The sequence below is a fragment of the Calonectris borealis genome, chromosome 2 (assembly GCF_964195595.1).
Source record: "Calonectris borealis chromosome 2, bCalBor7.hap1.2, whole genome shotgun sequence".
Classification (NCBI taxonomy): domain Eukaryota; kingdom Metazoa; phylum Chordata; class Aves; order Procellariiformes; family Procellariidae; genus Calonectris; species Calonectris borealis.
The window spans coordinates 129,068,789-129,090,451 of record NC_134313.1 but is presented as its reverse complement, the minus strand read 5'-3'; the positions used below and the strand labels follow the sequence as shown (position 1 = coordinate 129,090,451).

The 21,663-nt window shown below is 37.9% G+C and overlaps 1 protein-coding gene across 1 annotated transcript in view; it reads left to right on the top strand.

Moving 5' to 3' along the window:
- The window catches only part of LOC142079357 (ubiquitin-conjugating enzyme E2 E2), a 220,963-nt gene that overhangs the window by 7,756 nt on the left and 191,544 nt on the right, over positions 1 to 21,663 (top strand). The window contains exon 3 of the mRNA XM_075143420.1: positions 5,289 to 5,339. Within this exon, the coding sequence (XP_074999521.1) occupies positions 5,289 to 5,339 (51 nt within the window). The remainder of the gene's footprint in view (positions 1 to 5,288; positions 5,340 to 21,663) is intronic.

Here is a 21,663-nt window from a genome sequence, read left to right as displayed (position 1 = left end):
AATACTTATGTTCTGCTTTTTATTTGTATGTTTATGTAGTCAGTTAAAGAATTTTCAGTAGCACTAGGTTTTCTATAAATCAAGATTTAGCAGTGTGCTGACTTTAGCTTGTGTAAAAGTAAACTGCTACCACGTCTTACGTATGAATATACTACTCCTGCAGCTTACTGCTTTCCAAAATGATCTGATTAGGGAGGCTGTATGAAACCACTTGAATTCATATTTGAGTGAGATTTTTGTTTTTAAGATACAGAGTTTCTTCTGTTAGCATTGCTATAGATGGCATCACACGCTGTCCTTCTCTGTTAATACTTTTAGGACTAGCTGCTATACAGGTGTAATAGCTTACAGCATATGTCATACAGCGTACCGGTCCTTCAATTTTCCTCACCCAGAGGGCATCACCTTAAATAGCAACCTTTCTTACCTAACATGTCAAGATTGAGAAACTCGCTGCATATCACAATTACAGTTCAGACACGGAATTGAATTGCTGTCCTTGAAAACAGCAGGCATCTTGTTACCTCTTAAGTAGCAAATCTTAGCGTGACCTTTGGATTGAGAGAAGTGTAACCATTCTTGGCTGACATAGTAGCTCAACAAATAAATGTATTGTTTTGCTTGGCTCCTGAAGTTGATAGTTGAAAATCTGTCAACCTTTGTGTCCAGTCCTGGAATTTTTTTATAAATATCTGTGCCTACAATGAATTGTGAACTTTAAAACTTTAGTTGTAATCTTTTCTTTATTGAAAGAAGTTACAACCTTAAGGAGTAGCAAATAGGTAATGGATTAAATTTGTTTGAAATTCAACAAAATAAAAATGAGCACTTTTTTCCCCTCTCTCTTTTTTCCTCAGAGAAGTTTATCACAGCACGATTTTCAAGGAATCTGGGAATGATATTTAGCATGTTGAAAATGATGGCAAAATATGGAGTGCTTTTTGTTATAAGAAATATCCTTGTCATTTGTTCTGCATCTAGTATGGAGGCAAGAATATTTCCTCCAGCATGAATCTAACCATCTTTAGATCCATTTCCTGCTCAGTCACAGTTTATGTAAGATTGAAATACATACCAGCGATTGCATTTCTTAGTATTTCCTAAATAGCATATTCTTCAGTATGGCGTATTGGTTCACCTGGCTTTTATGGGTGGAGGCATGTATTTTATAAAGGTAGATGTGGTAAAAATAGCTCATTGTCATATAGTCCTTTATTTTGCTTCTTTTCCTATTAATCATATTGGGAGATCCTCTGACGTGTTCAGTTCTCTGTTACCTTTAGAGAACTTTTAACTGTTTCATGAAGGAAACAATACACAGTCCCCCTAGGCTTGCACAGTAGTAAATATATGTCGGTGAGAATTAGTAATATTTGAAATCCACAATGTACTTTCATGCTTCTGAATTTAGGGGTAGATTAACCTTTGCACTATTACTGGAGGGCAACTGTGTTTGTTCTTTTCTGTTAGTAAAATGGAGGGGAAAATATTTTTATATGTATACAGATATATGAGAGAGAGAGGGGTCAAATGGCTTCTTTAAGACCAAACAAAGAGTATCAGATCTGACATTGCAAATTAAATGTCCTATGTGTAGAGCCCAGGGCTTTGATTACCAGCAAGGGCTTCTCCCCCTGCCGTCACCCCGCTCCCCAATATGTAGTAAACAAGTATGTCATTAGTTTAAATATAAACTGGATATATATAATGATTTTAATTGAGAGTCCTTTTTCCTCTCTGACATAGCTAAACGTAACTGTACTGAGGCAGAAAATCTGAAGAAAGAGATGCCAGAAAGGACCCTGCAAAAAACGTTTTGTTGCCAGAGGCCACATATTCTCGCGGTGAACCCTCTGTGGTCAGCGAAGGAAATGAGGCACATCCTCTCCTATGCCAGATTCTGAGGGCAACTCAGTGGAGATATGAAACAAGTGCCAGAGCAGTGGAATAACTCGTGCAGACAAAGGCCAGCTTGCACATTGGAGGTCTCTATCAGTGCAAGGCTCTCTGGGATGTTGTCTGACGATTTAATTGTAACTTTGAATGCTGTGACATGTGAACAAGCTATTGCGTGTCAGCTGCTCTGCAGAAACTGTTTATGAATGTGCTCTCAGCATGAATGCAAGGTAAATTAAGGTTGCAACAAAAGAGGTGTAAGGTGTATATATTAATTTTAGTTTGGGATGCCACAGAGTAGGAGAATAAACACGGACAGCTTGCTGAGGAGCAATTGGTGGACAGTATCATATTAATATGTTGTATCTTGTTTGTATAAAAATAATCATGAATGAAACATCTCTTTATCTTAGATGCTTGCAAAAGCAATTGGGACTTTTGAACATAAATCGAAAGTACCATCTGATCAATTTTTATCATTTGAAGCAGAAAGTTCTTGTTTGCTCAATCACAGGAAAAGCTTGAACAAGGACCGTTTTAGTGCTCTTAGCATTAGAAGTTAGAAATTTGGGGCTGAACTGAAACAGAGGGAGAAAAAGAGAGAACTCTGTACCCTTTTGTTTTCAGAATGGAAGGGACATGGGTTAGGATTTAGGAGGAAGAATATAAGGTTTTTGATCTAGGACTTAAGCTGCACTTGTCAATCTATTCTCGGTGTGTCTCAGACTCATTGTAATGCAATGAAATATTAACTGCTCTTACTACTGTATGTAAAGCAAAGGAATAATCCCCGACTCTATAGAAGTTCAATACTATCATTCTGTAACTTCCCAAAAGGCAGAAAAAGCAAAACAACCCATAAAACATGAAATTGAAGATTCCATGCTACCTAGGTTTTCCGTGATTTGAATTTGTGATAGTATAATTTCAAAAACACAGTAGAAATTTGTCATATGCAGAAGATATATTTTAAGCATCTCCCACACTTATAAGATCTCCCTTCTAAAAGGTGTGAACTGTTAGGATTGTTTAAATGGAGTAACTTTTTTAAAGCAACATGTTTGTTGTGCTTAGACTTCACTAATCAGATTTTCGCTTTTAAAAAATGTGGTGGATTTTCAGTGTTACTACAATGACGTGCTGCAAATATTGATTAAGCAGCCTGTGCCTGTATTTTTACAAGAAAGGAGTGATATTTATTGGGGAAATTCTATATACTGGAGTTGTAAATATTTCAGTGAGTAGAAAAAGCAAATAAACATCGAATTTCCCCCCTTCTGCGGGAGTAACTAGTGTGTGTGTGTGTTGTGTTGGGATGCATAGAGGTTAGAAGAAAAGCTAAGCATCTGAAAGAGTGTTTTTATCTTTTCAATGATATCGGCTGGTCTAATAAACGATTGTTACCTCTACCTACACGTCTTGCCCAATATGTCCTAATTATTTCAGAATGTGGATGATAAAGGATTGGAGTTTCTGGTTCAGGCCAGTTCCTCTACTGCCTTTGGTTCATTTATTCATTATAGCCATAAAATCAACTCATAGTGGCATAAGGGGAATTTTGATAGTGGCTGTGAGACTCCTTAGCATGTAAGATTGTGTTTGGATCGTAACGTTATATAGAGAATTAAACTGCTCATTTTTATGTTATATATGCCAATATACCTGAATGTTTATTTTGATAAACCATTTTGTTTGCCTGTATTTATGTGCAAAATGGGTGGCAGTCATTTTGAACAAGATATGTGTGTACTTCAGGTCAGGCCTGAACTTTTGGGTTGTGGCTTGAGCACGTATCTCAGGAATTTGAGTGGTATTATCGTGCAGGTTTTCTTTCTTGGTGTAGGGAATAACAGGAGTAGCAATCTGCTCCTGTACGTGAAATCCTGTGAAGGAGAAGGGAGGAAGAAAATACTGAGGGTACATTGAATTGTTTTTCTTTTCCTTCCTCCTTCTAAATGTTCCATGTTTTTGCACTGAAGTAGCCTATAAAAAAGCCTTGGGTGTAGTTTATAGGGAGGGTGGCCATCGCAGTCCTGCTTATGGCATCATACTCTGGCAGGTCTTTGGGAACTGTAAACTCCTACAAGTTCCTTTGGGAACTCTGTAAACTCCTACTCTGCATGTTTAAATTTCTTCGGGGGGGATATACTGGCTCTCATGCAGATGCTGATATAATGGAAAAGAGCCCCTATTGACAGATGTGGCAGAGATCAGGGATTCAAGGACTTGGCATGGGAGCGTCAGCCTGGGAATGTCCAGAAATCCTTAACAACGGCGTTGCTCTGCCTGGAGGAAGACCTCCAGCAGGATGCCCGTAACGAGTGCAATGCTGCCAGGATCTGTGCTAGACCTGCCCAGCTTCACGTCTGTAGCAGTGACCTAGAAGATACGGCAGAACGCCCTCTCTCAAGTTTGCAGATGACAAGAAGTTTGGGGGGAGCAGTTGGTACACACAGGGGCAGGGCCACTGCTCAGAGGGACCTCGGCAGGCTGCAAGAGAGGGTTGACGGGGAAACTTGAGAAATTCAGCAAGGACAAATGCAACATCGTGCACGTGGGAAGGACTAAACCGTTGTAGTGATACTGCCTGGGGAGCAGCTCTGCTGAGAAGGACGTGGGGCCCCGGCAGACAGCAAGCTCAATGTGAAGCAGCAACGAAGGCTAACTGCCTCCTGGGCTGTATTAACAGGAGCATAGTCAGTAGGTGGAGGAAAGCGATTTATCTCCCTTTACTCGGCTCTCATTAGACTGCATCTGCAATAATGTGTACCTGGTTTTGGGTCCCCGAGTACAAAGGCGGCACGCATTGGAGCAAGTCCAGCGGCAGGTCCCCAGCCTGCCCAGGGAGCTGAAGCACTTCCCTTTGAGGATAGGCTTCGGGGGGACCTGATAGCAGCCCCTCAATACCTAGGAGGGGGTTATGGAGAAGACCGGGATGGGCTCTTTCCAGGAAGGTGAGAGATAACTATCCTCTGAAGTTGTTTTTTTTGCCCTGCCAGTATGAGATACATAGAGAAGTTAAATATTCTGCAGAGCAAGAGCTATGAGGCATATAAGCAGAGAGGAAATAGAGAAGGAGGGTATCTGAGACATTTAATTGTTGTGTAAGTGAGCAAAGGATCTGAGAACCCTGACCTGTAGAAAAAGTGGGATTTTCTAGGTGGCTGCTCATGGCATAACTTGACCCAGATTGGAGGCTTGTTTTTCAGAAAAGATTTGATTTTTAGTTCAACATTTTCTTGAGCAGTTTCATGAAACCTTATAGCATCAGTTTTCCATCAGAAATTATAAGAATTATATTTTATTATTATTGATTGCTGTAGAAATGTTCATAAAGTTGAAAGAAATATATTGCAAAAAAGTCCTGATAATTTTTTTTTTTCTCTCTTAAGAATTCAGAAAGAACTTGCAGAAATTACATTAGACCCTCCTCCAAACTGTAGGTAAGTTCACCTGGATTTTATTAATTTGGAATATGGAAATGGAATATATGGAATTATGGAAATTGCATAGGGGACTGGAGTAAATTTTAGCTATTCCGCTGTGCTGATTACTTGGTAATTTTGGAATAAAAGCTGGTAGATGATGTTTGCCTACGTACAAGGAATTGATGTGACATACTTCCTGGTAACAAAAGCAATGGTAAAAACTGATGAACTCTACGATGCGTTAATGGATACAGAGTAAAAATAAATCACCCTTCATTTGAGGTATTAAATCAGTAGCATTTTGTTTGATTCTGTAAAATGTGATCTCGGTGGCAGTTGCTGATATGTTTGATTCCTTTTTCTTGCAAATCGTTAACACGCTGTGAATATAATGGAGAAGGAAAAATGTTATAGGCACAAACTGTTATTAATCTTCCGACTGTGTTTCTGGTGGTCAGTTATGATATTCAGTGGAAACTTTCTGCAATAGCGTATATCATTGCATAGCCTTTCTAATAATGACTTTGTGTTGTGTTTTGGTTTGGTTTGGTTTTTTTTTTCCTCAGGTACGTTTACTTTCGGTGTGCTTAAAATTGGCTTTGAAATGAGTAATGAGGTCGGCCTAGAAACCCTTGCTGCCTGTTGGCCCGGGCGGTATACAGTTGTTTTCAGATGGCTGTCTCCGGCTTCTTATCTGTCGGCTTGACATATGGTCAGTGTTGGAGCTGGGCCAGGGCCGCACAGTGCTGCTTAAAGGAGCCCCTGCCATGCACCTCTCGCGGTGAGAGGTCGGGCTTGGTGCGGGGGAATAGCTTCCACCCGGTCCTGCCAACCCGTTTCAACTGATGTGGTTAGTAGGATTCATTCTATTAGTGCAGTAAAAAGAAAGACTGATAGAAATGGCTGATTGCATGCAGCTTTTGTAATGAATCCCAGTACGTTTCAGTATCGAATTAACGAAGCAACTGATTGTAAAAATGACAATCAGCTTTATTGTTTTGGTCTGTTGACAAAAGTATGTGTGAGAAAATATCCTAACAAGATTTGATGTGGCTGTGCTGGATCTCAAGATATAAGTCAAGTGGCTATGTACTAAAGCGCTGCGTAGTGAAGTAGCCGTGCAGTAATAGCGTTCAAAGAGTATTTCAGTCAATTAGGATGAACAGTTCTTTGCTAGATAAAACATTTTAATAGCTAAGCTGTTCTGTCATACTTACGACTGTGTGCGAGTCTTCAATCACATCAAAGCTGTTTCAAATGGCAGATCTTTACTTAGGTGTTGATGACTGATGCCTATTAGCGGATTGATTTGCTGAGATGAATATAAAACTTCAGTCTGTTGTAGAAGAATGCATAAGTCTTTGAACTGAGTCTAAAAAGCTTATAGTTTTTACAGCAGTGTCATTTGTTCTAGTTTTCTGAATCCTTCCCTTTGTAACAAAGCAGTTGTTTCAGTATACAAGATACTCTTACTTGATTTTCTTTTGCTAGCAAGTGTAAAGCGAGCATTGGCTGTCTTAGTGAAAAGCCCTTTGGTGACTTGCAATTTAAAAAAAAGAAAGTGAGCTGGAAATTTCCTGGGTTTTTTTTTTAATTATTTACACTAATGATAAAATAGCAATAAAGTGCACTGCATGATGCTGTTTTGCAAAATCAAAAAATTACATCTAACTTCGTGTATCTGCTGCTTTAACACAGTTCTTAAGATGCAGAATTATTTCATGTTGTGATCTTGATAGATAACCATTAGTAACTTTACTATTAGCAAATATGTTTTTATAGTCAGTACAGAATCACTTCATTTAGTTTTATGCTCTGTTGACATAGTCTAAACAGTGTTTTCATTTGAACTTCATCTATTTTCTATTATAGTTAAACATTACAAAATAAATACATCAGCCAGACATGATTCTTTAGCAAAATGAAGAAAGCCAAGCTATAGTACAGTATATCTTACCTTAAAGTATTGATACGTGCTTTCTTGTTTTTAGTGAAATTTAGATCATTGTTATAAGAGGTGTTAGATTTTCTATTAAAAAAACAGATTTCATAAAGATAAGTTCCTTACAGATGTAGGCTACTTGAAATGGTTGTGATTCCACCTTACCTTCACTATGTGTCCTCTTTTATGTATAAAATAAATCATGATTGGGCAAAAGGAATGTGATAAATCTTAAAACTAGATGTCACAGAAGATATGGGGGAAAGCTGTATTATTCAAGAATACTCTCTAAGTAGTTATTTAGGAGCTTCTGATAGGCAGGATATTGAGCTGAATTGGAACTTGGGTGGAATATTGCAAGATGTGTTGCAAGACTTTCTGTTAACTACAGCAGGTCAAAGCTTCAGGTTTGTCTCATTCAGAAAAAAACCCAACATGGAACAGTATCGGTAGTTCAGTAGCATCCCTTAATGGCATGCTAGGCTACACAGTCGGTACAAGCTCCACGGGAGTTGCAGCTTCCACTTCTGCAGCAGCTGCAATCTTAACGCTTCCCTCGCCTCATCCCTACGAGGAGAATAGGCTGTACAATCTTCTCATTTGTCTGGAAGACAAAAAAAGTCTTGCTCACACATGTGCCTTCTAATTGGCAGATTATCACTGCTGCGACTTGCAGCATCTTTCCAAGACTGTGGAAAGCTGTGGATTTCAGAGTTCCCAAAAAATCTGTCACGTTTGGCTTTAAAAGAAGATTTAATGTTATAAGAAATAGGAGTTGCCTGCCTCCCTAGGTATTGTTGTATTTCATATTCTGTAGTTGGGGTTCTGGGCAATGGAAAGAGTCCTCTTGACTCCGCAAACTTTGGATCATTCCTCAGGACTGAGAATGTGTAATGTTCTAAGTGTCAAAAAGGCCAGCTGGAGTGTGTGGGGGAGTTGAGCAGTGTAATCATTGCTATTTTTGGAGGAAGGCATGTCATAAAAAAGCCTGTTATACTTCACATTTAACAGAAAGAACTGGATGGGTTTTGGTATGTGTAGTGTCCCATTCCCCCCTACCCTTTTCTTTTGTATAGAGCTGAATTTACTGTCCAGGCGAGTCCTGAATGCTAAGCAGGTACATTCGTATTTTAAATCTGCAGCATTGTGAAATTTTAGTTTGTCAGGAGACAGAATACCTAAATTGTAGATGTTTGCCACTCTTCTCTTTTTTTCCTCCTCATTGAAATACCAAGGCTTGATTGCTAGAAATGTTGCACGTCATACTTTTGAGTAGTGCAGACTATACCTTTTCTCAAAGGTGACAAAAACCTCATCTCTGAGTATCATTTTCATATATTGCCTCGTTGGAAGAGGGGAATAGTCGGGAATTCTTGTGGCTAAAATAATGCCTTTTCAAACTTTCCCATATTTTGGACTGCATCTTGTCCAAGACAATACATTTCATAGAATACAACTTCTATTGTCAGCGTTGTATACTATTTCCCTTCTCACTGGCAAGAGAACAGCATCTCTGTGGCAACTTATACCAATTGCTTACATGGGAAAATAATATTTGGAAAGTATTTAATGTATTTTTAGCTCCTTTCAATGTGAACTTAGCAGCTGGAAACAAGGAGAGCCAGCACAGCAGCTCTCTGTGGACACCACTTGGAGCAACTGCTCAAAATTTTCCTATTAAGTCACTGTTGTTCCTTATCTTCCTCTTTGTGTTTTCTTTTGATGTTCTCTAGCGTATTTGTGACCATTCTTCTCTCTTCTGTGTATTTACTGCAATTCCTTTTATGTGTATACGTTTTATTTCTTTTTCCCTGTAGCAATATGGGTGATGCTTGAGGCTCAGAAATATACTTTAAAGGGCTGCACAGCTTAGTGGGCAAATTGACTGGTTCTCATTCCAAAACAATCAATTTAAAACCCTGCATGTAGTCTTATCTCTTCTATCAGTTTGGAATCATTACATTAATTCCTTGCTGCTTATACTATCTGCTAAATTGATAAACAACCAACATATCTGATCCTAGTCTTTTGCTTGTGAAAACTAATCGCACTGAAAAGACTTAAAACACAGTTGTTTTTTGGGGTGATGTAGAGAAGAGCCAAGTGGAATGGCAAATTACTGAACTCGGCTTAGGGAGGGAGGTCAGCGTGCCTCATGGATGCCTCTTGCACTACTAATGACTGTATGGAGTCTGACATTCCTGTTCAATATTGCTCTGGCTCTGTTTTTGCTGAAATGGTGAGGCCGGGATCTTCACAACTCTAAGGGATTATGTGAATTCCATCAATTTAAGCTGTTGTTCTTGGGGCCATTTGTTTAAACTCTTGCCTAGTGCTACCTTAAAGCTAAGAAGATGGCACAAGTGTCAGGAGCAGAAAACAAATGTTAGCACGATTTCATGGGAAAACTGGGAGGGAGGAGATTGTCAGCCTTGCTCTACGATGCAGAGACAGAAGTGTAGGGCCTTAGAGCAGCAGGTACAGCAAGTATCTATTGTCCTGCCCTGGCCTACTCGAGTCTCCTTCCTTCCCTCTCGCTTGAGGAAGTTGTTAAGGAGGTCTTACCCTCTTCCCTATGCGTGCTCACACACACAAGCACGCGGACACTCGCATAGCTTTCCAATGTGAGCAAAGAGATGCCTTACAGTTTTTTAGATCATGTGCTCACAACATCAGTTTGACTTGGGGGTGGGGGCGTCCCGAATAATCTTGGTTATATATTTTTCCTTAAAATATTTGAGTAAATGTGAAAATATTTGGAGAAAGCAGAGCAATGTCTTCTCCAAATGCAAAATGCAAAAACAATTCCTCTTGGGTGCTGGAAGGATTCTGTTTTTAAAGCAATTTGCTCAACCTAAATTTGCTTCTCTTTTGGTTAGTCTGCTTTAGCTTGCACAGAGAGTTTATGTAATGATTTTGGTAGCACCAAGCGCTTGCTCAGTAACACTGCATCTGCTTAGGTAGTCTCTACTATTTCACTACCTTTAGATGCATGTTGAGTTCTTTTTACTGTTCTGCAGCACGCACAGGCTACTTCAGTGAGGTGCTTCCTTGCTCTGTAACCAAAGAAGGAACTTGAAGGCAGCATAGGCGCAGAACAGCCTGTCTTTGTTTGCTGGTTCCTTCATAAAACTCTGGAAGTGCAAAGGGTGATTGGCATCATACTCATGTTTGTCGTATCACTTAAAAGGAGTATGGGAGTATAGTGGCTCCTCTGGCTAAAGAAAGGCTTACTCCTATTGCTTCTGATAGGGATTTCACCGAAGGAGGACCTAGGCACAAAATTCAAATGGAAGAAAAATCCCCAAGACCTAGCAGCTTAAAAGGAACTGTGGTCAGTGATTTTGATTGCTTGAGTTAGGGATGCGTGAGTCTGTTGCCATAGGCACGTGACTGCGATGCATGTGATGCTAATGTGTGAGCGGGATGAAAACCGGAATAAGGAATGCTTTCTTTGAACGTTTTTCCTCACAAACATTTCCAGCCTCCTTGGTATGAATCTGGGCTCTCTTCGCGTTACTTTACGTTAGCCATGGAGTTCACCTTCTGCCTGTATAGGCTTACTTTGATCTGCTGCTAGTTTTCTGTAACCTTCTAGAGAAAATGTGACACAGAAAATTGTGTATAACTTTGCCTGACCAGGCCTCTTAAGAGTTTACAGTAAATAGCAAAACTTAATCAAAAAGATACACATAGAAGCAGTTGATATTAATGTGCAGAATCCTGTTGTTTTTAAATCTATGATGTATTATCATTCATTTGAGGGTAAGAATGAATGTAAAATGTATTTGAGTGCTCATTGCAACTGCTTTATTTTTTAATTTTGATTCCCTTTCTGCTTCAAAAGCAGCAAGAAACATGTTCCAAAAACATGCAAGTTAACAATTGCACTGGGATTATATTTTATAATAGCAACTATACTATATTTTATCACTTGAATTAGCTTGCCTGTTTTTTATAACTGGTGGGCTTTTTAGATTTATTACCTTGGTACCTTGAAGTACCTCGGATGAAAAGTGGCAGGTTACTTTTTAATATGTAATCTTTTAATTCCTTTAGCTATTTTCTTTTAAGACAGTGCGGGACAGTGTCACTTGTGCTTTAAGGTCTGAAGCATGTAGTTGTACTAAAACATTTCTTTAAAATACCTGTTTGTTTTCACTATAAAAGTGACTCTACACCTTTCAATGTCATATTGTTCACAAAGCATCTGTTTTTTAAAAATAACGCACAGATGTTTCTTTTTGTGGGTCTTCCATGTGTCAAGATGCAGTGTACTTGGAAGGCTATCTAAAATATAGCTGATGTTTCTTTAGTGATCTGATATCTTTGAAAATGTATGTTTGATATGAAAAATTATTAGACAGCGCTGAGCTTTTTTTTTTTCTTCCCACGGAATAAACTGAATTCTGAATATCTACTTGATTCCCTTACTGCTTGCGGTCGTGGGGTGATTTTAGGATTGATTAGATGCAGCACTCAAAAAGCTTCAGGATGTATTGCGGGCGTTGGTGGCTAGAAACCTTCGCAACTTTCATGAAGATGGGAGGGGGAAAAAAAAAGGGCAGTAAAGGGAGCCTGCCACTGGCTGCTTGCCAGGACCGGCAACTTCACTCACTGATGATGAAGTAAGGAACTGGCTGACAGCACTCATTAATACCTCCCAGCATAACAATACCTCCACATGATTTCTGCCAGTTCCCCCAGTTTTCGAATGATGACAACTGCTCTCCCAGGAGGAAAAGAAAAGAGAAAATAGTATTAGAGAAGAATAAGAGTTCTTCAGCGAGCACTGTGTGAGTGCAGATTTGGAAGGTCAGGGGGATGCCAGAGCGCATCCCATGGGACAGCTGAAGCAGGGAAATGCATTGAGATTGGGGCATAAGGAGGGGTCGTGACGATCACACATTCCTTGAAGCAGGAAAGGGCAGAAAAGTGCCCAAAAATGAGCCTGTGATGGACATGGAAGGGATCCTTGATATTTGCAATGTGCTTAGTGTACAAGACTAGTAAAGCTCTAGTTTAAATTGCAAGTGTGTGGGGAAGGTGGAGTGGAGGACTGTAACAAGGGTAAAAAGAAACACTTTGATGCTTTTAGCATGGGGAATTCTGAACAGAGGAATTGTCTTCCAGTGGTTTCATATCGAGTCGCAGCTGGTCTTTGTAAGTCAGTCTCTAGGAAGTACAAGGGCAGTCCCCAATGCTATCTGCTCCAGAATTTTTCAGCCTGCCCTCCATAGACATTTCTTTTGCCCTCTCCTACATAGCTAAACAAAGTCTTGGGGTTTTTTTTTGTTTCCCCTGTGAGCCTGAATTTGGTTTATAACGTAAAATTGATATTATATATGCATGTTTTTGTAATCTCCTCAATACAACCAAGAAAACCTCTCCCCCCACCAAACCCTACTGTAAGTGTGTTAAATAAACAGTCATTGCTTGCCAGTGAGGGAAACAAAACCACCTTGGCTGAGACTTTGCATCATTGTTAAGAGACTTTGCAAAGTAGTATCTAAATGTGTAGCTTTTAAATTTAGTTAGCTATTTCTATGGGGTTTTTCTACTATTTTTTTTCTAAGTGTAGACTAATGTCTTGTATAAAAACTACATAAGGATCAATTTCTTTACAGAAATTTGATAGAGCAGAGTTATTTGAAACCGTGACTGTAGTAGGTACTATTGCACTGAACAAGCAGTCACTGCCATTTCATGATAATCATGTAAGAAACATGCTTTTATTAGCAACTCATTACCCTTTAGTAAATTACTCATTATTGAATAAATGGGGGAAATGGAAGGTACTTTGTCTGTTGGTTGGGACTGACAGCATTACTGATAATGAAGTATTTGTTTCCTTAAATAAATGGCACATCTCAGAAGTGCCTAATGCTGTTGTCTTCAGTACACACACATTTGATCAGAATTTGGACTCTGATCTTCTATGTAATACTTAAAAATTATTTCCTTTTTAAGAAAACTTTAAAAAAGCATTTGACAAATTCATGTTATATCCTGAATGCCATTGTGTACCTCTTATTCCTTCCAAAGAAAAAATAGTGTTTTCCTTTCTCCTTGGAAATCTATTTTAAAAAATCAATCTTTCTCAGTTCCAATACCACAATTCTACAGCTTTTTAACAGCTGTTAACTTACGCACTTTATTCTTTTTTTTTTTTTTTTTTTGCTTTTTGTTGTTGCTGGTTTTGTTTTGTTTTTACGTAGGCATGACAGTCTAAGGCAATGCTGTAATTTATCTTTTACTCTTGGTATAGACGGAATGTGTACAGATTTACACTTAATAGTCTGAATTTAATGAAATTGTTTTCCAAAATCTTCTGGCAGAAAAGCCGCAGTTTAAGACTAAAAAGTCATGAACTAGTAACAGAGCATGCTTTACAGCATTTCGGAAACAAACTATGAAATTGATCTGGGTGCTGTTTTCTTGGTGTGCAATAAAACTTATTTATGCCGTAGTTACACATTTGCAGCTTTGTTACAAGCTTTTTGGGGTATCTAATTGGCTGCAGCTTTGATTCATATCATAACACATGCCAAATGTTGCTAATTACAATTAAGATATCTACTTGAAATAATCTTTGTTTTCATTTTCTCTGACAATTTATTTTTTCACTTATTTACATGCCTTTAATTTTTCATTTTAACAGTTCTTGCAGCACTTTAATTTATTTTTGTTTCAAAGCTGTGGAATTGGATTAAACAGAGGTTTTTTAAACACTTCCATGTTGCTTGGAAAGAAGCCAGTTACTGTGTATCGGCTTAATAGAAACCATGCTTAGCAGTCCCTCACATATGGCAGCTCATGTTTGTGTGGTAAGGCATTATGTATTTTAAATATTACCTTTTATACGATAGTCAAATTTATGCCAGAATCTGAAGTTTCCTCTGATTAATGTTAACAAAAATAGCAGAGAGCCAACTGTTTCTGTTTTTTAGGGAGAAATATGTAATTAAATATATAATTTACTGTCTGCTCTGCACAAAAGCTATATTTATGTGGCCTTTATTAACTTGAGATGCATACTGTGCCTAGAGGAGGCTGTAGGTGAGTGATAATATGCTTTCTTGACACTTTTAGCCTTTTAATGTTGTAAATATTGTGGAGGCCAAGATGGTGACTCTGTAGCTAAGATTGAAATATAAGGGTTTGCGCTTAATTTAGGAGATTGAGTTATATTTGAAGAATAAGCGGTACACAGTTACAGCAATTACTCTTTGAGTAACGCTTGACACAGCTGAGAACTTAAAGCTTAAATTTCTCAAGGTTTTTTCTGGTTTGGGTGTTGGGTTTTTTTTTATTTAAAACTTAGTATAACCTCTCTGAAATTTGGAGCATAGTATAGCCTTTATGAAATTTGAAGCTTTTAAAAGCATTTTGTTCTGTATTGTCTGGCTGTAGTCTTTTTTGTGTAAAATTCAGCAGTGACTCTTCATAATGAAATTTCTTTATTAGAAAATAATATAGTTCTTTAGTGGAGAAATAGCAAATAATTTCATTCTTTCAAAATAAGTGCCTCATTTTTAGTATAGGTTGGTTTTGGGGCAGGAGGGCTTTTTTATTTCTGCAAGGTTAGGTGATGTTCGATTTAACTTTTGTTTGCAAGGTATTGACAGTAATCACCACTGAAAATATAAATCATAAATCTAATAGAAATTATTAGCCTTCTTATTGTAACTTTAAAATTGCCAAAGGAAATTCTTTGCTTTCTATGACACCAGGGCAGTATCTTCTACATCAATCATAATTATATGGGTAATGCATATAAACTTGTAGTAACAAATTGGATTTATTTTACATTTTACATTTACATTGGATTTATTTTACATTTATTTTAGATTTTATTTTACATTTACATTTTACATTTATTTTACATTTTTACATTTACATTACACTAAAATGACAAATAAGTGTTTTATTACACTAATTTATGATTAGTCTGTTTACACATAAGAAGGCAGCATTTAGGACTTTATACTCCTGAGGTAAATAGATTTTTTTTTTTCTTTTTTTTAGATAATTACAATATGCTTAGAATAACTATATGATGTCAACTATAAGGTCATTTTACCATAGATGTGATCCAGAGAATTTAAAAATGCTGTATGCTCTCACTATTTGGTATCTTAGGTAGCCTAAACAGGATAAATATATGTATTACCTATAAAATTAGGCATGTTATAACCCTTCAAAAGAGGATGGATGGAATGTGAGTAATGCATTTAATTTTCAGAGTTTATGATTGAAAAATTAGATGTCTGCCTGGCATGCAATTTCAGATTTGTTGACATAAATAATTGATTGCTAAGCTCATAGCTGTGGCATTTATACTAGGGTTGCAAACCAGTGGGGAAAAAAGTTTCAAATTTGGGGCTTGCAGCCAGGGTGGGTTCACAGGAAAACTGGTTTCAGAACTGCTACGGTTAATGCAGTGCTCGCTTTTGCAGTAACATAAAGTAAGAGTGGATGGGATTTGTGAAGTGTTCTGGGTTAAAGTGTTGGCTGGAGTTAACTGGGCTTGAACGTTGCACAGGAATTTTGACTGAGTCTCTCGCGTGAAAATGGACCATTCCCGTTATTTCAGATTTGGTTGGATAGCTTGAAAAGAAGGGCTTTCTTGACTTGACTTTTTATGGAAGAGTGTCTGGCTTTTGATTACTGGATAAGCGTTAGCCTTGATCCGTGTTGTATTGGAGTAAGTTCATTTTTCTGCAGCAGGCATCATAGGAGACACTCAGGGTCGCTCATTCAAAATACTCTGTGGGAGTGCACTTTTTGGCACTGCACCTCTCCCATCCCGGAGGACTGATTTTGCTGGCTGGGTCAGAAACACAACCATGGCTTCTTGTATCTCCTGCATACAATCTGCCATGTTGCCTGCCAAAAACAATCCTCTGGAGTCGCTTTGTGCCTAGGGTACAAAGAGCAGGTTCTTTGTCTTGCCTCTCCCTTTCCTGAGGTACTTGTATAAGATCTGCCATAGTTTGACTCAGAGAAAATAGCCAGCTCTAGTGGGGGGAAAAAACCAACACCCAGCGTGCCCCCCCGTAATTAGATGTTTGTCTTATTTGTGTTCTGCTACAGATGAAATAAGACCTGTCAGTATACAAAAATATTTCTAAGAGGGCTTGCTTCACTGCCATGTCTTATTCACAGCAATGTCCTGTCGGTAGCAGCAAGAACAGTAAAACACTTTGACGCACGGTGTGCACGTTACAAAAATGAAGTGTCATATCAAAAATGGCTGTAAACATTTTCACAGTCACTTGTCATTGCATGTTTGAAAGTGGGAAATTTTTAGAGAAGATGACTCAATTTTCTTCCTTCCCTCCATGTCTGGGCTGCCTAGAAGGGAAGAAGCATTTACTTAACATGGGATTTCAGTGGGCTGTTGTGGGCGCAACTACTATAATCCTGGTTGTCTGGGTACATTCCTCAACAGTCTATCAACACAGCGATTAGGCATCAATGCAAGAGGACTATTTCCTATTTTGATCCAGCATTAACTGAATTATAGTTTTGGGTTTTGGTGGTTTGTTTTTTTTTTTTAATTTGTAAACTGTAGTCTTCGAAGAGTAAGATCGGGTGATCACGAATATCATTGGGATGGGAAACTGTCTACTGATAGGCATCGCATAATCAACTCAAATCTCACTTGAGTCTGGAATTACTGTAGTGTAAATCAGATTTAAATTCATGATTCAAGTATAATGACCTCCTGCATTACGAACCTCCCTGAGAGATATTTAATTAATAATGTATATTAACTGTGAGTGTTCTGGCATATATGTTTGGCATAGATTTTCAGGTAGCCACAAATACAGCCTCAAAAGCCCACAACGTGGTGGCTGTAGGATGATGCATTTTTAAGATGTTCTGCAACAACCTGCTTTGCTCCTTACTGAATACAAATAGCTGAGGGATGACAGCTATCTCAGTTTCAGTAGAATCTTTATGATTTATATGATAATGATAATTTTATTCTGCTGCCAGTACAGAGCACTTTGCAGACTGATATCAAGGTTAATTGTCACTTTGAGAAGAAGTGAAGCACAGTCTGCCAACCTGATGCTCTGCTCAGCTGAGAAAGATAATTGTTATTCAAGCAGTATTTAAATGAGCCCAAATGCTGATAAATACACAACCAAAATATTTAATTTTTTTCTCTCATGTTCATTCACTGTGCTAGAGAATGAGGTCATCACTGTGTGTAAATATCACTAATGGACGCTGTAGTAAAAACATGCTGAGTATTTACAGAACTTACAAGGAGTGGCTTTCCCCCAGTGTGGGCTGTGGGGAAATACTTTAAACTTGAGTTCCTCTTGTCAACACATCCTAATTCTTTTATGTCTGTGGTTGCTTTTAGCAGTTGTACTGTTACCTTATGGATGACTCCTTATGCACTATGACCTGACCTTATTGATGCATCTGAGAGGTTTACAATTTGTACTATGCCTTGCAAGTTCTTAGGGTTACTCCATGCTCCACATATACTCCATGCTTGCATTGATTCTAAAGATAACTTTCATTTTTTCCCCTCTAGATTTGGGGAATTGTAAGCAGCCCAGTGGCCAGAGAAATAATGCAGAAACATGTAAATATTACTATAAATTAGCAGGTTGGGGTTTTTTTGTATTGTTGGTAGCTGCACAACTTTTTACAGTATGCAACAGTGTAGTCCTATATACCAGGGAGCCACGAGGCTGTCCCAAATTCTGGGACTGGCTTTGTTCAATTTACATAACCTCTTTCACCTTAGGGTCTTCAAAATTAAGATTTTACTGTGTAGCTTTCCCTCTTTTTGAAATATTTTAATTGAATAGAATGCATGCTCTTTGTTCCACCTGCTGCCCCCCCCGGAGCATTTCTTTTTTTTCCTGTGCTGTTTAAAAATTATTAGCTGCAGGGGTCTCTTAGCCTTGAGAATTTTTAATTTATTTTTGTGCAGTGGTAGCTGTGTCTTGATACTTGCACTTGCTATTCTTTTCCGCACTGCCAAACTGACTTTTTCCTTATTCATGTGAAAACTTCTAGTTTTATGTTTAGTGATTTGTTTGTTGCTAATCTTTCAGTGAAGTGGGTTTGTTTGGGGTTTTTTTATTATTTAGAATGTTAATTTGATGCAATTTTTGGACTAAATTAATAACTGATGTAATTCTACTGGACAGACTATATTGTAAATACGTCTAAAATTTGCACGAAGCACAGTAAAATGATAGAATAGTTACTTTTAAGACCTCAAGAAGTAAAGATAAAATAAACTTACCGTAGTGGTTTATGTAAAGGGAATGATTTTTGCCATGACCATCCATAAATTCCTGCTAAGGTGTTTGCATATTATTACTTTTGTAGGAGGACTGTTCATTACTTACTGGTAAGAGACCACTTACTTGTTAATTTAATTCTGTTATTTAATATGCATTATAGTCCTGCGGCTAAGCATAAATTCTTAAATGGATTGTTTTCACTTCTAAACACTTCCATACGTTTTTGTAACATTTTTAGATTCTGTATGGCTTTCCACATGACTAATGAAGATTTTAACAAACAAAATGGAAAAGGGCCAACGTGTAATTGTTAGTGCAGTAGCATAATCAGCCATACACGGTTTGTTTGTTATAGCTCAGCAATAGCACAATGTTTCAAAGAGAAAACACGCAGAGATGATTAGTAAGTACCACAGTGGTGTGAGACTGTCCAACTACAGAAGCAGTCTAGCTGGGTTATTCATATGAATACTTCAGTATATGCTTTCATTTTTCTTATCATAAGGGGCACTGATAATGTCTAATTTTAGTAGCCATTTACACTCAGTTACTAAGAAGAAATAAATGAAAGGTTTTTTTTCTTGGGTAAATGGATGTGTTGTAGAAGTGTAGTGAATGCTACATGTTGTACAAACTACCAAACCGATTGGAGCTTACTTTATGCAAATATGAAAAGGTGAAAAATATCTGTCAGGAAGACAGTTACTTTTAAACAATAAAATGTTTATCAGATGTTTATCAAAGATATAGTTAAATAACTTCAGGATTTATATTGTAGCAATTACAAAGGCTGCAAAATGAGCATCCTTTCTGACTGTGTATTGATTGAAATAAAGAAATGGAATTGAAAATAGCAATGCAGTGTGATAAGTAATGGAGAGAAGACTCAATTGCATAATAGTTGTTGTTGCTGCTTTTCAATCTATTTTTCTGAATTTGTTGGAATCAAGCTTTAAAACGGAAAAACAAAACCCAAAACACAGCCAGTAAATAAAAACCAAAACAAAACCCAAAATTGTTGCTGAGTTTACATAAGAATCCGAACATATTTGATTCATAAAACTGTGCTGTTGCTTGGTCAGTTGAATAAATATAAAACTTCTCATATTTCACTTTCAGAATTTTCATTGTGCCTAACTATTTCAGATATCATTCTGAGTCCTTCTACAGCAAGTTTGAAGATAGCATTCCACCGTAAATTCTTTCTGGCTTCATCTCGATCCTAGAAAGTGGTCATGCTCTTGAGAATTCAGCATCAAATACAGAATGCTTGTATAGTGAATAGAAAAAGGTAAATTTGCTGCTTATCTGTGGAGAGACAATATATTAGTGTCTGTTTTTCAAGAGTAAATGCCATTCAGTCCTAAAATTTCCATTGAGTTTACAGTTTAATTTTGCTCACCGTTTCACTCACCCTTTAGCAAAACAATTGGCTTGCAAGCCTTATGCTGTTTTCTTCCAGCTTCTGCTACGTGTTCTTTCATCCCCTTGATACAGTGACTTGTATCATCAGCGCTATCTAAATATGCAGGCTACGAAAGCTGATGAATTGGTTGAATTAGTTTTAAACTGATTTTAATTAAAAAGTGTCCAGATAGATTTTTGAATTCTTTAGTTTCTGTCTTATTTAGGGTTATATTAAGTCTATTGATTTTTAAACTGAATCAATGTAAACCTAGTTTCTAAATGTTCCTGCAGCTTTTTGACAGATTTAGCTAAAAATAGTCTTAAATCATGTGTTTCTCTTGAACAGTGCAAGTTTATGCATAGGCAAGCCTTCAGCTAGGTGTTCATTTTGCTTCTTTCTTCCTTAGTTCTTCCTGAAGAAAAAACAGAAGGTCCAGGAACTAAGTAGTGAGTTGGAGAAATATCAACTAACTGTAGTTAACTTACTCGCCTTTACAAATTTTATCGGTTTCAATGATTTTATTTGACAGGAGCCTTATTTTAACACAAAAGATACTTTTTGGAGGCAAGGTCAACATATATCATACAAGATAATTTTTTATGGCATCTGCTGTACAGTTTCCGTTAAAACGAAATTCTCTAGAGAAGAGAAGGCTCAGGGGGATCTCATTAAAGTGTATAAATTCCTAGAGGGTGTAAAGAAGACGGAGCCAGGCTCTTTTCAGTGGTGCCCAGTGACAGGACGAGAGGTAGTTGGCACAAACTGAAACACAGGAGGCTCCACATCTGAGCATCTGAAGACACTTTTTCACTGTGAGGGTGACCGAGCACTGGCACAGAGGGGAGGTTGTGGAGTCTCCATCCTTGGAGGTATTCAAAAGCCATCTGGACAGGGTCCTGGGCAACTGGCTGTAGGTGGCCCTGCCCGAGCAGGGAGGTTGGACCAGATGACCTCCAGAGGTGCCTTTCAACCCCAGCCATTCTGCGATTCTGTGATAATTACAATGTAATTTTTTTTTTCGTGCTGAAAAGCTTGAATATTCCAGCATTTTTGAGTTGACAGGTCATTAAAAAAACCTAAGAGTCAGTTTTTTTTTTTTTTTTTTTTTTACTGAAACAATGAAGGTGAGAGGCGGTTTAAAAATAGACTGTGTGTGGTGGTTGGCTCACATTCTGTGAGTTTTTTGGCCTGACATTTAAATTCACTAATTAAATCTTTGACTGAAAATTTTGCAGAACTATTTTATTTGAGCAACATGCAACTACTTTACTGACCTGGATTCTACTATTTTATACTTAGACTTCTAATAAATGGAACTGGCCGGCTGTTGTCTTTTAACAGCGAAGTTTAATGCTGTTAAGTGCTTTCACTTGCTTGTTTCAGTGACGTATACAGTCATGAAGAACTCTGTTCTTTATCCTGAATAATTTTTTTTTCCACACTTGAAAGTAACTGGACTCCTTTGCATTTATTGCATTTCCTTTGGAATCAAAAATGAAGAGCCAGCCAGTTCCTTAAGGCTTTCTAAATCCATGCAGCTGGAATCCCTCTTAAACATGTAACCCATTTCATATACTCAGACACATCTAACTCCAGATAAAGGAAGAATTCGATCAACGACTAACCTCGGAACGATCCTGCAGAATTGCCAACCCCCTGCTACCAGCAGTGGTGTAGCTTCTGGTCTGCATGACGGAGGATCCCTGC